The 14,098-nt window shown below is 39.8% G+C and overlaps 3 protein-coding genes across 3 annotated transcripts; 2 read left to right on the forward strand and 1 right to left on the reverse strand.

Moving 5' to 3' along the window:
- Positions 1-1,021: 1,021 nt before the first annotated feature.
- LOC124307030 (ionotropic receptor 75a-like) lies at positions 1,022-5,179 on the forward strand. Its single transcript, XM_046768361.1, has 11 exons — positions 1,022-1,236; positions 1,377-1,552; positions 1,643-1,954; positions 2,033-2,163; positions 2,252-2,422; positions 2,502-3,000; positions 3,096-3,367; positions 3,447-3,656; positions 3,843-4,215; positions 4,303-4,704; positions 5,016-5,179. The coding sequence occupies exons 1-9, from the start codon at positions 1,083-1,085 to the stop codon at positions 3,937-3,939; spliced, it is 2,022 nt and encodes a 673-aa protein (XP_046624317.1). The 5' UTR covers positions 1,022-1,082; the 3' UTR covers positions 3,940-4,215; positions 4,303-4,704; positions 5,016-5,179.
- On the forward strand, positions 5,018-5,848 carry LOC124310255 (ejaculatory bulb-specific protein 3-like). Its single transcript, XM_046774066.1, has 2 exons — positions 5,018-5,219; positions 5,661-5,848. Exons 1-2 carry the CDS (start codon positions 5,018-5,020, stop codon positions 5,846-5,848), a joined length of 390 nt encoding a protein of 129 aa, XP_046630022.1.
- A 752-nt stretch (positions 5,849-6,600) lies between these two features.
- On the reverse strand, positions 6,601-9,969 carry LOC124310256 (uncharacterized). Its single transcript, XM_046774067.1, has 4 exons — positions 9,724-9,969; positions 9,023-9,177; positions 7,412-7,628; positions 6,601-6,967 (listed from the first exon to the last, which is right to left on the reverse strand). Exons 1-4 carry the CDS (start codon positions 9,917-9,919, stop codon positions 6,807-6,809), a joined length of 729 nt encoding a protein of 242 aa, XP_046630023.1. The 5' UTR covers positions 9,920-9,969; the 3' UTR covers positions 6,601-6,806.
- Positions 9,970-14,098: the final 4,129 nt, after the last annotated feature.

The following is a 14,098-nucleotide window of genomic DNA, read 5'->3' on the forward strand; positions in this document are numbered from 1 at the left end:
GTATAGAAACACTTACATGAAATCCAAACAGACGTTTGGAATTTAATGCAATAATGTGGAGTATAAAGTATTTAACGGAACAGGGCGATGCGTTTGTAGCAAGTCGCTGATCAAAGGCGGACGATGCGATGAGCACGTAATATCGAGTATGGATGACTGGCGGTCATGTCGTAAATGTCTCGTTGAGGTATTGAGAAAGGTATGACAGTTCGGGTAAAGGGATATTTCCGCGTGTAAACTGTCGTAACGCCAAAGCAGGAAAATGATCAAAGGATTTTCGCGAAGAGATAATAGATGCACGAGAGGTCTTTCAGTATCCATCTGGGCGGATGAAAGACTCGTCGAAATTCACCCCACGTAGGTATCTCCTTCGATTCAAAGAATAAACGTAACGTGATGTTTGAGTTTCCTTTAGCCTCAAGGTAACTTGTCACTTTCATAGATATTGACACGCGTTCGAATAGATTGTGCATATATTTATGTGTATTGATTCAGAGATGAGACCAGAAGCATTAAAAATACGTGGATACTATTTTACGGAATCAATGGCAATAAAAGCATCAGTCGCACGTAATCATTTCGAGTTAATGCTCAGGCTTGAAATAATTGGTTAACGCGTGAGATTCGTTGGAAATGAAAAAAACTCAATAGCTGTGCAGTCGGACAGACGACGATAATCTAAGCTTCTAAATTTTCATACTTTTAGTTTATGGCTCGTTTTTATACACTTGGAATAAACAAGCTTTTGCTTGGTTTTTTTTTTGCATCGAAAGCATTGAATTGTTGACCAAACTGTGCTCACGGCCAGCAGGTACCAAAATGTATTTGATCGGCGAGAAATGGTCTCCTTGACGCTTGACTTTACTTCTGACACTAAAGTCAAACTCATAAAATGTAACGAGTACCGATCACGTTACCTTTCACGGTTTATAGTTCAATAAATGACTATCGTAAATGGGAGTGTGCCTAACATTGCGCAAAACTGCAATGACTTGGCCTTTTTTTCAATATCAAAAACCAGTTATACCCTGATGTGATGTCTTACAGTTATAGTTGACAAATGGTTTCTGCTTTTGCAAGATATGTATCTTTCGATTTTTCTGACCTTCGCACAGCTGTTGGCCAGTGTCACGGCCTCGATAGATCAGAATGAGCTGAGCAATTTAATCATCGACTACATTGATTACAAAAATGCCAGTCGTTTGATTTCGGCATTCCTTTGTCTGCGAGATCTTGGTAAGAACATTGATTTTCCCATCCACAGTAGGTTCAATTCAACTAAGATTGTTGTATTTCTTTTTTAGCGATAATTTGGCACAATTTGTCGATTTTAATACAGTCGAATATTATCGGTATCCTTATTATTTTATTCACAGACTCGGTGTCACTGAGCCAAAAAATAATGAATGCGTCGATTAGCGCAACGATATTTAATCCGTCGAAAATATGCGGTGATAGAGAATCGCTGGAGGATCTCCTCCGCTATAATTACCATAGTATAAATATCGCAACAGACCTTGATTGCGAGAGTAGCAAGGAACTGCTGACTGGGGTGACATTGCCTACTCGTATGAATCTAGAGCTCGAAAGTTGATTTTAGGTCAATGTTCATATGAATATAGCAGACTTGTTTACCTTCCAGATTTCGGCTGGCAAAATGTTCAACCATTCCTACTCCTGGCTTTTGACCAGCAATAATAAGAGCGACGCCCTAGCGTTCATGGGAGGGTTGAATCTGAGCGTCGATGCCGACGTCGTGGTGGCAATCACAGCTGAGGAAACCGTCAAATTATACGATATATTTAATACGGGAAGTGATCGAAACGGGACGTTGAACGCGACATTTATCGGTACCTGGCGGTCGTTGTCCCCTCGTTTGAACATCTTCAAACTGCAAAGCCCGGTTTATCGCCGCCAAAACCTCACCGGGATTACTCTGAAATTTGCTGCCGTGGTGAGACCATCGTTTCCCCGCATCTATCCCCTTTTTTTCATCTACAAAGTCGACTACTGAGCTATTGCTCAATTGCAGACGGCGTACATGGATCCGCGGGAAGATGACCCGATCAAGTATCTTTCCAACCCTGCGAACAGAAGCTACGACACCATATCCAAGATCAATTACGCCCTGGGTGTAATCCCTCGCGACTTCTTCAACTATTCGTAAGTGCGGTTGGTTTAACTATGTACGAACGGCCGAAAACTCAAATAGAATAAACGGTGTACGAACGTTGAGAAAATTTCTTACCAGAGTGGAAATATCCACGTGGTTCGACTACGGTGGACGATGGAATGGGACGCCCTTCTTCGGGATGATGGGTGCCTTGGGACGCAGGGAGGCCGATTTCACTCTTGGCGGTACCGTTGTGACGCAAGAACGGTTGGAGTACTGCACTCCAGTCGTGCAGAACTACCCATTTTGGCGAGCAATGCTTACAGTTATTACTTTGATTAACGCACGAAATTGAGTTTTAAAATCATTTAAGTAAAACGGCTTACAGGACTGGTTTCCTGTTCAAACATCCCGTCAGTCACTCCGTCAGGAATGTTTTCCTGGAGCCGTTGTCGCCTTCTACGTGGAACGCGGTGATGGTCTTGTCACTTCTTGTCACTGTCGTTCTAAGTATCGGGACGCGCTATCACAGGCAAGAAAATGGTAACCCTTGGTCCTTTGGGATCTATTCGACTCTGGCCACACTCTTTCAGCAAGGTGGAGATATAAGAAACCATCGTTGTTGCGAACCGCGGCTTCAAGCCCCTCGAGATCTAAAACTCCAACTGTTCTCAGGGTGGCACAGCTCTCTACCTGGTCAGAGCGGACATCTCCTCTTCATAGTTTTCACGCTCTTCAGCATGCTGCTGTACAACTTTTACAGCGCTTCTGTAGTCTCGTCGCTGCTCTCGACCCCCCCACAAAATATTCGTACGATTGGGGACTTGTTGAATTTTGGAATGCCATCTGCCTACGAGAACGCTTCGTATGTTCCACACTACTTCAAAGTATGTGTATTTCTTCTTGTTGCTCTATCACAGCCGACTGACACCGCATGCGGTTCCATTTGTTTCGAATTTCACGGGGCTTCCAATGAGTATAGATATCAACTGTACCCGCGGAAAAGATGTTCTACGAGAAGATGCTGCTGGATAAAGGTAAACCAAAGATTCTTCCCCGCTCTGATGGCATCCGAAGGGTTAAGGAAGGGGCGTTCGCCTATCACACCACCCCTGCTGACGCTTACGAGGAGATTGCCCAAGAGTTCGCTCAACCTGAGATTTGCAGCTTGGCCGAGATCCCGTTCATCAGGAAGTCAGTGCTTGCGATGTGGGCATCGCGCGAGAATCCCTACAGAGAGCATCTCAAGATCATGTGAGCATAATGGACAAAGGTGACAGCTTCGACAAATGCGAGCACAAATTATGTACTTTTAAATTCTTACATGGCGCAGACATCGGCGTCTGCAGGAAGTCGGAATCCTGGCCAGAGAACAGAAGCGTTGGATTGCTCCGAAACCGGAATGCCTCGGTAGCACCGCAGTTATTAACAGCCTTGCGTTGAACGATGTAGCCCCGGCATTTCTGGGTCTCCTGTGTGGCACTTTTGCCGCAGTATTCATATTCGCTCTGGAACTCGCACACCGTTCGTTGAAAGAAAAGGGGTTAGAAATGCATTTTTTTTCTACCACTTTTCCAATTTTCACTCAAAATGTACAGCAATACGGGACAGTTTGCGACGCGGAATTTATTCGTCAATAAATCGTTGCAATTAGTTACGATGAAAAGTGAAACCGATGCACTAAATTTTGCGGAGAACATGCGGGTTATGATAATTTTTTTCGTTGTAGCCAAGCCACAGGACGTCATAGGCGGAAAAAAATCAGAGTCGGAAAACAACGAGATCCAACGACGGTTAGTCAGCGCATTTCGTATTCAAGTCACTGATGGGCTTGTGTCCTTGTCGACCGTCACAAAATGACCGAAGGCTTTGGTCTTGTCTCCGTTCTCATATATTTAATGTGGTTTTGCGTAAATCACATAACGTGTCAATATCATTTCCATCGTTATGTAGCGCACACACGATATATGTATACTCGCACGTTACTTACATGCTAAATAAAAATCCGGTTTGAAGCAATGAAGCACGTTAGGTATTGTTGGCCATCAACTTCCGAAGGCCTGCGAATCAAGATCATTGATTCAATTAACATCATTCGTTTGGTATGTATAAGTTATTGTGTAAGTAAATAACGGATATCATTAACCATAAATTATCTGTAAATAACAAAGTCCGAATATTATATACAGGCCGCGTGTGGATCCAATGCGGAAAACATTTTGCTGGCACATTACATTCGGGGAAAAAGATTCCGGCTCATTGTAAAGTCGAAGCATATGTTATCCATTCGGATGAATTTCTCAGTACAAATCGCTCGTTTACAAGCATCAATGCCACGTGCTAGTATATCATTGCCCCTCAAAAAGAATAGTGACACAAGGAACAAACACTAGCATGGAATACGGGATTAATTCGTGCCGCATTCAAATGGCATGTTCATATATTTATCTGCATTTCGGAGGCACCACGACCTCTAGGTTAACGATAAGTGGGGGATAAACTCATCCAGGGTATAATACTCACCTGCAAGTGCTCTCCGTTTACACTTTCCTTTGTCTCGACAATAGTCTTCTGCTGCTTAGGTGTATTCGGTAAGTGAAGATTATTTTGCAGCGAATGATATCGTCCCGAATTTCGCACGGACAATTCATAGTCAATTTCAGCAGTGATCTGCAAAGTTACTGTACGACTGTTGATATTGACGTTCTAATCGCATTATCTTGATACAATTGCATGCTTACCAGGAAGTCCAATTTATAGGATCAATTAGCCTCGGCTCTTTTACGTTTTTCTTTATTTATTTATTTAATTTTTTGATTTCTTTTGTTTTTAAACAGTACAGCACGTGATAAGATTTCATTGATCGTTGATTATCCAACTTCTATGCATATTCATTGTTCAGGCATGCAATCGACGATGATGGTATTACCGGCGCTAGTTGTTGTGCTCTTGACTTTGGGATCGACAATGTCCCTCGAGACGTATTCCAATAAATACGACAACGTCAACGTAGACGTTATTCTTCACAGCGACCGACTCCTAAACCAATACATAGCCTGCGTCTTGGACTACGGACCTTGCTCTCCGGACGGACGATATTTCCGAAGTGAGTATTTCAAATTTACAAGCGATTGTCAAAAAGTTTTATTCGGAAGGTCATCGCTATTTTCGATTTCTTTCATCCGGAACTATAATTATGTTTGCACGTCATTTGCATCTATTAAATTTATATATTTGCAAGCAATAAACGTACGAGTGATAATTTCGACTTTCCGGCTTACCAGTTCAAATATTATTGACCAACACTTGGGATGATCGAGATTTTAACAGCACTGATTCGCGATTCTACACGTGTGCAAAAAGTACGGCAAGCAAAAATATTGCTTCATTTATATTTTTTTTTTTTTCGTCCGGTTTGGAGCAGTTTTGGAAAATTCAACCGTCGGAGGTGAAATTGAAAATCGAAAAGAACCGGAGAAACGGAATCGTTCACTTGGTCATTTTTTGTCGGGTTAAATTGACGTGAACTTGTTTCTGCTTCTTTCAGCTATTCTGCCCGACGCACTTGCCACGAACTGTGCTAAGTGTACGGACAAAATGAAGGGTAATGTTCGAAAGATGTCGAACCACATCATGAAGCGGAGACCCGAGGACTGGGCCAAGTTTGTTCAGAAATATGACATTGATGGGAAGTACAGAGAATCTTTCGCACGATTTCTAAACGAACAGAGCTAACCGACGTGTGATACCGCATTACGATTTCCAGTTTGAATCTCGAAATCTTCACTTCAGGCCATTCGTCACTAAGTTTATTTTACTTGAACTATGTATACTTGTATACGATATATCGTATGGAATTGTTGTCTAAAATAAAAAATACTCATTTTTATGAATAAATAAGTAATGATTCATCGTCACATTCAAATGATTCAAAAACATTAATATTCATCGTCGTGTAACTTTCCTTCGTCGCAATCATGTTGTCTAGAACTGCGTATAGTTTCGTCCGACGAATACAACGTTTCGAATAAGTAGTAGCTCGTTGTAAACGATCGTTAGTATAAAACGTAGTACCTCGTACATTTGCCATTACAAAAAAAAACAAAGATTCTTAAAGTTACCGGTGAAACAAGTTTTTCATTCAAAAAAGACTGCGGTAATTTTCCAAAGTGCGTATACGTGATCACGGATTTAATGCGGTTAGCATTCCAGTCGAACCACTGAATCGATTTGGACGAAATTTCCACGGAGCACTGCTCGTATCGAGAAGCTGTGCCGAAATGAGGTTTCACGCCCCGTCACATTTTCGGTTTCGAAATAGCAGTCGCCAATTACGCCATCTTTCGGGATATTCAAATTCGAATATCAGGAAAATCAGCGCTGTGCGATCGCACCTTACGCAAATAAGCGAAGCGCTTTTAAGTTAAGATCGGTTAGGTTTTTACATGCTTACTTTTTCAAGTTTATTTGATTAATTCCACCGAAACTCTCCGTGGGTAAATATTTTATTTATCGTATTTATAATATCGTACGTTTTAACAAAACCATAATAACAAATAATTTAACAATAATAACAAATTCTACATGCATGTTTTAAAAACGACCGAAGACATTTGCGACGGAAATACAAAGTTTTCACTTCATATTTTTTCAGCATCCGCGTTCATTTCCCTCATTGAGTAAATATGCTTTTTCAATTTTTATTCTTCTGGACATCTTGAAGAAATTTGGCGACAAGGGCGTTCCACTGTTCCGGCTCATTTTTGGCGTACCATTCCACCAAAATATCCAAAGTCTTTTTTTGTTTTTCCGTACATTTACGGCACTTCGTTAATACTGCTTCCGGAAAGAATCCTGTTTAATAAACGTAAAGTCATAGGTCAGGCAGAAATATCTACACAAAAAAAAATGCGTTTGGCGGAAAGCTTGAAATTATCAACTTCCGTCTGAGAAAATGCACTTTTGCAGGATATTTGACACGTATTATTGCAATAATCCTAACATTACGTCTTTCAAGGAAATTTCCACTGATAATATATTTACTACGCTCAACACTCTTCACTAAGGATGGAAAAATTTCAGATTAATTCGATTCAAAACTTGAAATATCGATTCTATATGCGGCTTACAGTATGAGATTTATATATTTCGATAAGACTTCCGAACCGCATTCTCGATTGCAACATCATCCGGTTTCTACAGATTTTTCATAAATTCGAGGTGTGAACTATAGTATGAATATTTTCTCTTACAGTTGAAATACGGAGGGAAAAAATTAAAATTCAGACAAATACGTTCCTTTGAAGAATACAGCATCGGCGGTAATGCAGGGTCCCGAGCCTATGAAGCACTTGTAGTACTGATTACGGAGGCGATCGTTTTGAAGAATTTCTATCGCATTAATGTCGTCGTACTTATCGGGGTAAAGTTCCTCGGCTGCGATCATTCCCAAAACGGCGACGGCAAAACCGACAAGAAACGTGATACGGAGCATTGTTGATAGTGTCGAGATAATCTTTCACATCAAACTGGCACTGATTACCGGTTAAACCCCGATATTTATACGGTTATTTAACACGTGTGGGAAGTCCTTCGGCGAGCTAACTTATACGCAATCATCATCCCCTCCTCGACCGCCATGTCACTCGATGGGGATAAATATGCCATTACAAACTGCGGCCTGGTGATGTCTAATTGCTATTGTGCAGCTTAGGTTGTGATCGTTTCTACTTATCTTGTTCATTTTATCATTTGCATATATTTCTTTTTTTTTTCCTATTTTTTCTCGTACCTTGCCAACAAAACGCAAACGCTACAATACCGAGAGTTATAACCGTGGTTACAATCTCAAGTTCAGATACGGCAAAAGTAAATATGACGAGATTCAAAAAAAGATGTTTCGTCTGTAATTATAAGGATATACCTACACGTAGGATACACAACTTTTCTTTTACTATATATGCAGTAAAAACCTTATCCAAAAACTAGAAAAAATACGACGACTCCCCAATATTTTTGACCTTTTAAAGTCCCGTTGCCACGGTTTTTTTTTTTTCCTTCTCATACCATTTATTCACCCAGCCGGCTCTGGAAGGCTTTGGCAATGAATACTACGTGTAGACCTTGACACAGCTTATGATTGAGACTTTCTTCCCGATATCATTGGCGTGAATTTATTGACCTTTCGGCAAGTGAGAAATATTCTGGTTGAATGATCAACTTCTTTCTACAGCAAAAGTTTGCCGTGTTTTAAAGATATTAAATGGTCAGCCGTTGCGTTCGAAGAATAACGCGATAATTGCATGACTGTAATGTTATTGTGGACTTCAATTGGACGCTGTTACGAAACCATAATAATTATCTACCAGATAATTAATATATCAGCTAGAACTGCACTAGTTAAACGCAATTAAATCTTCGGTATTGATTTCTCACTGTATTTTACATCGGTATTAAATCAAACTCGCTATACATACAGTCTGTCAACAAGATATTTCAAAAGCGGAATTGATATTGCTGTCTGGTAATTTGAAATTCTCCACATACCCGAGTTCCGGAATCACAATTGCTGAATTTTTCTTCGTTTTGAATACTTTCTTTTTTTTTTTTTTGCGTAACGAAGCGTTTTTTCACATGCTGGCCTGACGCGCGGATAAAATTTTTTGTTGAAATACTCTCGAGCAAAACTTTGAACAAGCAATATTTTATTGAACATCTACGACTGCACGTTGAAACAAAAAGCTGCTTTCACAAGAATTTCAACGACGACAACGAAATATGCATACAGAATTTTGATATTACAAGCATGTATAATTGAAATATCAAGAGGTATTAATTAATATTGGGATCCAGAAGGTTTCACGCGGAGATCGGCGATCTAGGATCGATGTTTCTTCAGCATCTCCCTTATTTCCCGCTGTGGGCGTCCGCGATGCCTTTGGCGATCAGAGTTTTCCACTCTTCCGGCTCGTTTTCGGTGTACCATACAGCCACGGTGTCGAAATGCTCCCTCTGCTTTACCGTGCATCTACGGCAGTGGCTGGCTACTGCATCCGGAAAATGTGCTGTTTTCATAAAGACAAATCAGCGGTTAGACGCGAAACCCTATACGCCGAATTAGTGACGTTTGGCAGAAGGTTCAAGTTTCTCGTTGCGGAAATTTCGGTCAAATCCATAACGAGAAAATGCGTTTTTGTAAGAAACGTTACGAACTTTTTTTTTTTTTTTCTTTCCTCAACCCAATATCTTGATAATTTTTTATCCAGGCAGAAAATATATTTATCATACGTATTACTGTTTACACATAACCATCGAAACCTGTTATAATTTATCATCCGTGACGGTGTAAAATATTAGGTGAAATTTGGTTAAAAATAGTTTTGTCACGTATTCGGAAGGAAAGCTTCGTGTACATCGTTTAACAAAATTTGTATAATTACAGTTGCGTAAATTTTTGAGTAAGATTTAAATTTGAGCATTCACTCGCAGCGACTTAAGGTGTGAAATTTTGATTCGAATATCGCGTCTTCATCGAAATGATGAACCATCAAGGCTTTTCTAAATCTCAACCTCCTCGGTAACTCGATTTAAAGTAAACGACATATACGTTCCTTTGAAGAATTTCGCGTCCTCGGTAACGCATGGTCCCAAATCCATGAAGCAGTCGTAGTAAGTTTTGCGGACCGCGGGGTTTTGGAGAATTCCCATCACGTCAATGTCGTCGTGTATGTCGGAGTAGAGTTCCTCGGCCGAGACTATCGCCAGAGCGACGATAGCGAAACAGGCGGCAAAGGTGATTCGAAACATCGTTGACGGAAGATGTCGAGATAACGTTTTGCATTAGACTAACTCCGACCGCACGGTAACCCCCGATATTTATACGGTTATTCAACGTGCGGGAAGTGCTTCGCCGAGTTAATAGACGTGCAATCAACATCCACCTCCTTGCCAACCCTTGTCACCCAGGGGAGGTACGGCATGGAATTATAAATTACAGCCCGGTAATGGCCGTAGGTGTGCGCGTTGGGCTGTGATCATTCCTGCGGTGCTCGACGCATTTTATCATTCGCGAAAAGCTTTGCGTCAGCTCATGCCGTGCGCCGATGAAACGCAGGAACTGATGCGAAGAGTTGACCACTCGCATTGCAAATTTCATGTTTGCACATGACTAAACCGGCGATTATAAAAAATTGCATTATATTGTTGTATTATGTCGCAAGTCATTACAGATATTTCATGTAATGACGTGCTTTGAGAATGGCCACCGACCAACGTCAATTAATGCCGATCATAGTGAGTTACAGGGGAAATTATTTCAAAGCACATTGCATGTTTAGTGGGGACTCGTCATTTGCACGATGCTTCGTAACGCGTAGAGCGGATAGCGTTTAACAATTCTACCGCTTAGATCCGTCCATCCGCAAACGTACGGAAATTTCTTTGGATACAAAAATAAATCTTTCACGTCTGGTGGAAGAACCTATGAAATTGATAAAACTCGCCGAGTCACCTAGAATAGATTTATTGATTGAAATGACTGATAGAAACTGTCGGAGTCGATGCAATCAATCAAATTCTACCGGGGTCAAATATTATGGCTGGGCGAGTAGAGTTACCTTGATTCCACGATTTCATTACATGCATATTAATTTCCGTTGTTTTATTCTGCCACAGTGACATTTTGCAGCACTTTCAGACGTAGAATAGTGCTGAAAGTAACGGTGACGATTTTTTTCGATTTTATATCCACAGGAGAATGCAGTTGCCCGAGAGGACATCCGTGTTTTATAGTTAAGATAACTATTTTCATCCAGTGCTAAACTCTAATATTAAATGCGGAGTGGCAATTGAATAATCGCAGTGGCTTGCCATTAAAATAGTTATCGTAATCATGAAATTTGGATATCCTTTTCTTTTCCTTTCTATATGTGTTTACTGTTTTCCTATTAAAGAGAACAGTGGATTTCTAAAATCGAATGTAAACTTAAGTACAGGATCAATATTGTTTTCTCGAAAGCGTCAAACATATCCTTTACTATAACTCTGCGATCGTATTTCTGATCTCTGCTGTTTTTGTAACCGGCAATTTTTTGTTTATACCATTTAAATTATTGGCAGGTTTTAAAGCGTTTCAACTGTCCCGTATTGGACTTTGAGACTAATTGCAATCGTCAATTTTTTACTATCCGAAAATGCTCGGTATTTGAGTTGGTAGATATACCGATTAGATCATGAGTATTTTTAATCGGCAAAGGCTTACGGGCTTAGTTAAGGTATTGATCGTTGAAGCAATTCTGAGAGTAATGCAACAACTGCGTGCCTCTGATTTAGCGTATATGTATAAATACAATAAGATGCTGTCACGACCACAACCAACCCAACGAACAGGCAATATCCGTTTATGTATAACTCGCTTCAAGCGTTCCAATATATTCAGTAGAATATCGAACCTAATTCACTATAAACATTTTTTTTTAACCAATCAAATCCGCAGTATGGGCGATGAGAATTACTTATTTAAATACGCAGGCTTCGAATTGGTTTGCGTAACGATAAAACATTTTTTCTTCCACATGGGAGATGACTCCGTAGTTTGATAAAAAGAACGAAGTTACGTTTATTGAACAATATAATTCAACAACTCTCACATCGTCGAGTTGTAGAATTGCTAATGCTGAATAAATAAAATCAGTATACGGTTTTATGTGTGATCCGGTTGGAAAATTACAATTGTATAATGCTTTCTAATCAGCAGAACTTTTTTTTATTGAAATCCACTGCGAAATACGAGAAAGTGATATAATTATATGCATTTGGCTAAAAAAAATTGGTAACCCAAACTTGAATTTACTCTGATCTGTCTAATTTACATACTGCTGTACGCTTTGGATTAGAAATCTGCCGTTACCCGCGTCAGAGCAAAGAACAGCAATTATCTAGTCAACTCCTATTTAGTCGTTCGTAGGTAGCAAGGCTTCGCGGTATGAAGACTGTGCTAAAATGATTTTTGCACACCTCGCGATCACCTGCAGGTACCATTACCCTCAGCCAGTAAAACGCGAGACAACGATCATTGGCCGGTAGCTACTTCTCAAGCTTCGGTCGATCGATCAGTGGTTCAACTTGTCGGACTTCCATCGATCAGAATACATCGTATATATACATATATATATATATATTTTTTTTTTTTTGCCATACCCGTATATATATATATATTGTGTTGTGTTATATATATATATATATATATATATATATATATATATATATATATATATAGCCTAAGCCCGGATTATTTTGGTGTAAGAAATTGTACGAATAAGCAGAACTGATAATGAGATTAATTTAAATGCTGTCAAAGTTTAACGTCTCGGTCACCGTGCTTTTTGTAATATTGAATATTCGGCTCCAGCTTCGGTGTATAAGATGTACCTATAATGCATGCGTATAAAACTTTTCTCGTTTTTGCGTTTACATCGTTTTTATAAAATAAAAAAAAAAAAAAAGATCGAGACGAACTGTATATATTGCAGATTATTTGGCTCCGAGTCTTTGTTCTCTTTCCTGATTTTTAAGGCCGCTGAAGAGTACATTTTTCACCACTGTCAATGGGATACCTACCGCCCTCTCTTTTTGCACCATCCGTTGAGCTGATTACAGCGGTATTTAAAAGAAAAGATCAATTATCGACTATCGTGCAACGACCGGCCTTGTCATTACACGCACACGCACCGTACACACTCGGGAAAAATGCAGGTCACGCGAAAGTTGTACGAATCGGTTATTTCACTCGAAACGGAACCAGAAATGCAAATATCATGACTAGTCGTCTTGGTCCGAGGTTCGACCGGTTATAGTTATCCATAGCCAGTCTGTGAGGCATAGATCTTCCTCGGGATATAAACCTATCGTCATCAGGGTCATTCAATAGAAAAGAGATCAACGCGGTTTGGCGGCTGTCGGAGGTGTTACGGCACTGCAGATATGCAAAAATACAATTCCACCCCTTTCCTGCAATGTGAAATACCGTTTCGTTTACTCATATGTCAACAAATCCCGCGAGTCGGGATAAATATATGTATGTATATGCATACATGATATACGTATATAAACCGTGGCTAGATAAAATATCGTTACCGTTTTACTGCACAAATTCCGGTACGCTTTCGCAATCGTTAACCTAGATCGCGTTTCCACTCTTCCTATGGTGTTATTATTGCCTTTGGAAAATAAAGCTAATTCATTTAGAATTAGAGATTGCAGATTTTAACCAAGAAACATCATTTCAACCTTCGTTTTTCTTTCACTTTCCTTCTCAAGCATCAACAACAAATTCGCGTGTATAATTTATATGAAGCATGTAAGATTTCTTGACAGCTCCGATAAATCAACATGTGAGAATAATAAGATTCGAAATTTAGTTTGAGTTTATTGTAGATTGAAAAACATGCGCAGTTATACGTTTGTTTCATCGAAATTTTACGAAATGTTAATCTCTCCTAGTGTTTGAGGCCAGGTTTTAATGAGTGCTCAGTGACGTTTCGGATGCAGTGAATGTAACCAGGAACTGCTATTATAATCACCCGTAATTCGAGTCTGCGAAATTACCCTGATTACGTATCAACGACTTTTCGACATTTATTACTGTATTTTTATCGGATTTCTTTAATAAAATGAATTTTTGATTCGAAGCATTCGTATTCTTCCGAGTTGAACGTGTACAAACAGACATCACAATTATGCGCGGCGTGTTTTAAATGCTAAAATGGTCACTCAGTTCCAGTGACTTAAGCTTGGAAATTTAGTATTATCAATTCACCAGCGAAATGTCAAAGCGTCTTTCAAGAATATGCACGTGTCAGCATTGCTAAATGTTGAAGTAGAATTTTCGGCAATTCTAATCGACACATTATATTTTTTGGATCTTTCGAAATCCTGAAAAAATTCTTTTTCCAAACTGTTCGCCCGCTTCGAATTCCCATACATAAC

The sequence above is a fragment of the Neodiprion virginianus genome, chromosome 1, assembly GCF_021901495.1.
Source record: "Neodiprion virginianus isolate iyNeoVirg1 chromosome 1, iyNeoVirg1.1, whole genome shotgun sequence".
NCBI classification, from domain to species: Eukaryota; Metazoa; Arthropoda; class Insecta; order Hymenoptera; family Diprionidae; genus Neodiprion; species Neodiprion virginianus.

Bases quoted from the DNA above. Each gene is read 5' to 3' on its own strand.
- LOC124307030 (XM_046768361.1), top strand. From the start codon at position 1,083: ATGTATCTTTCGATTTTTCTGACCTTCGCACAGCTGTTGGCCAGTGTC. The intron at 2,423-2,501 runs GCGAGCAATGCT...AACGGCTTACAG, and splicing joins GTGCAGAACTACCCATTTTG to GACTGGTTTCCTGTTCAAAC. The intron at 3,657-3,842 runs GTTAGAAATGCA...TTTTCGTTGTAG, and splicing joins CGTTCGTTGAAAGAAAAGGG to CCAAGCCACAGGACGTCATA.
- LOC124310255 (XM_046774066.1), top strand. From the start codon at position 5,018: ATGCAATCGACGATGATGGTATTACCGGCGCTAGTTGTTGTGCTCTTG. The intron at 5,220-5,660 runs GTGAGTATTTCA...TGCTTCTTTCAG, and splicing joins GGACGGACGATATTTCCGAA to CTATTCTGCCCGACGCACTT.
- LOC124310256 (XM_046774067.1), bottom strand. From the start codon at position 9,919: ATGTTTCGAATCACCTTTGCCGCCTGTTTCGCTATCGTCGCTCTGGCG. The intron at 9,178-9,723 runs GAACGTATATGT...TTATGAAAACAG, and splicing joins GGACGCGAAATTCTTCAAAG to CACATTTTCCGGATGCAGTA. The intron at 7,629-9,022 runs TAAGGGAGATGC...TTGATGTGAAAG, and splicing joins CGGACGCCCACAGCGGGAAA to ATTATCTCGACACTATCAAC.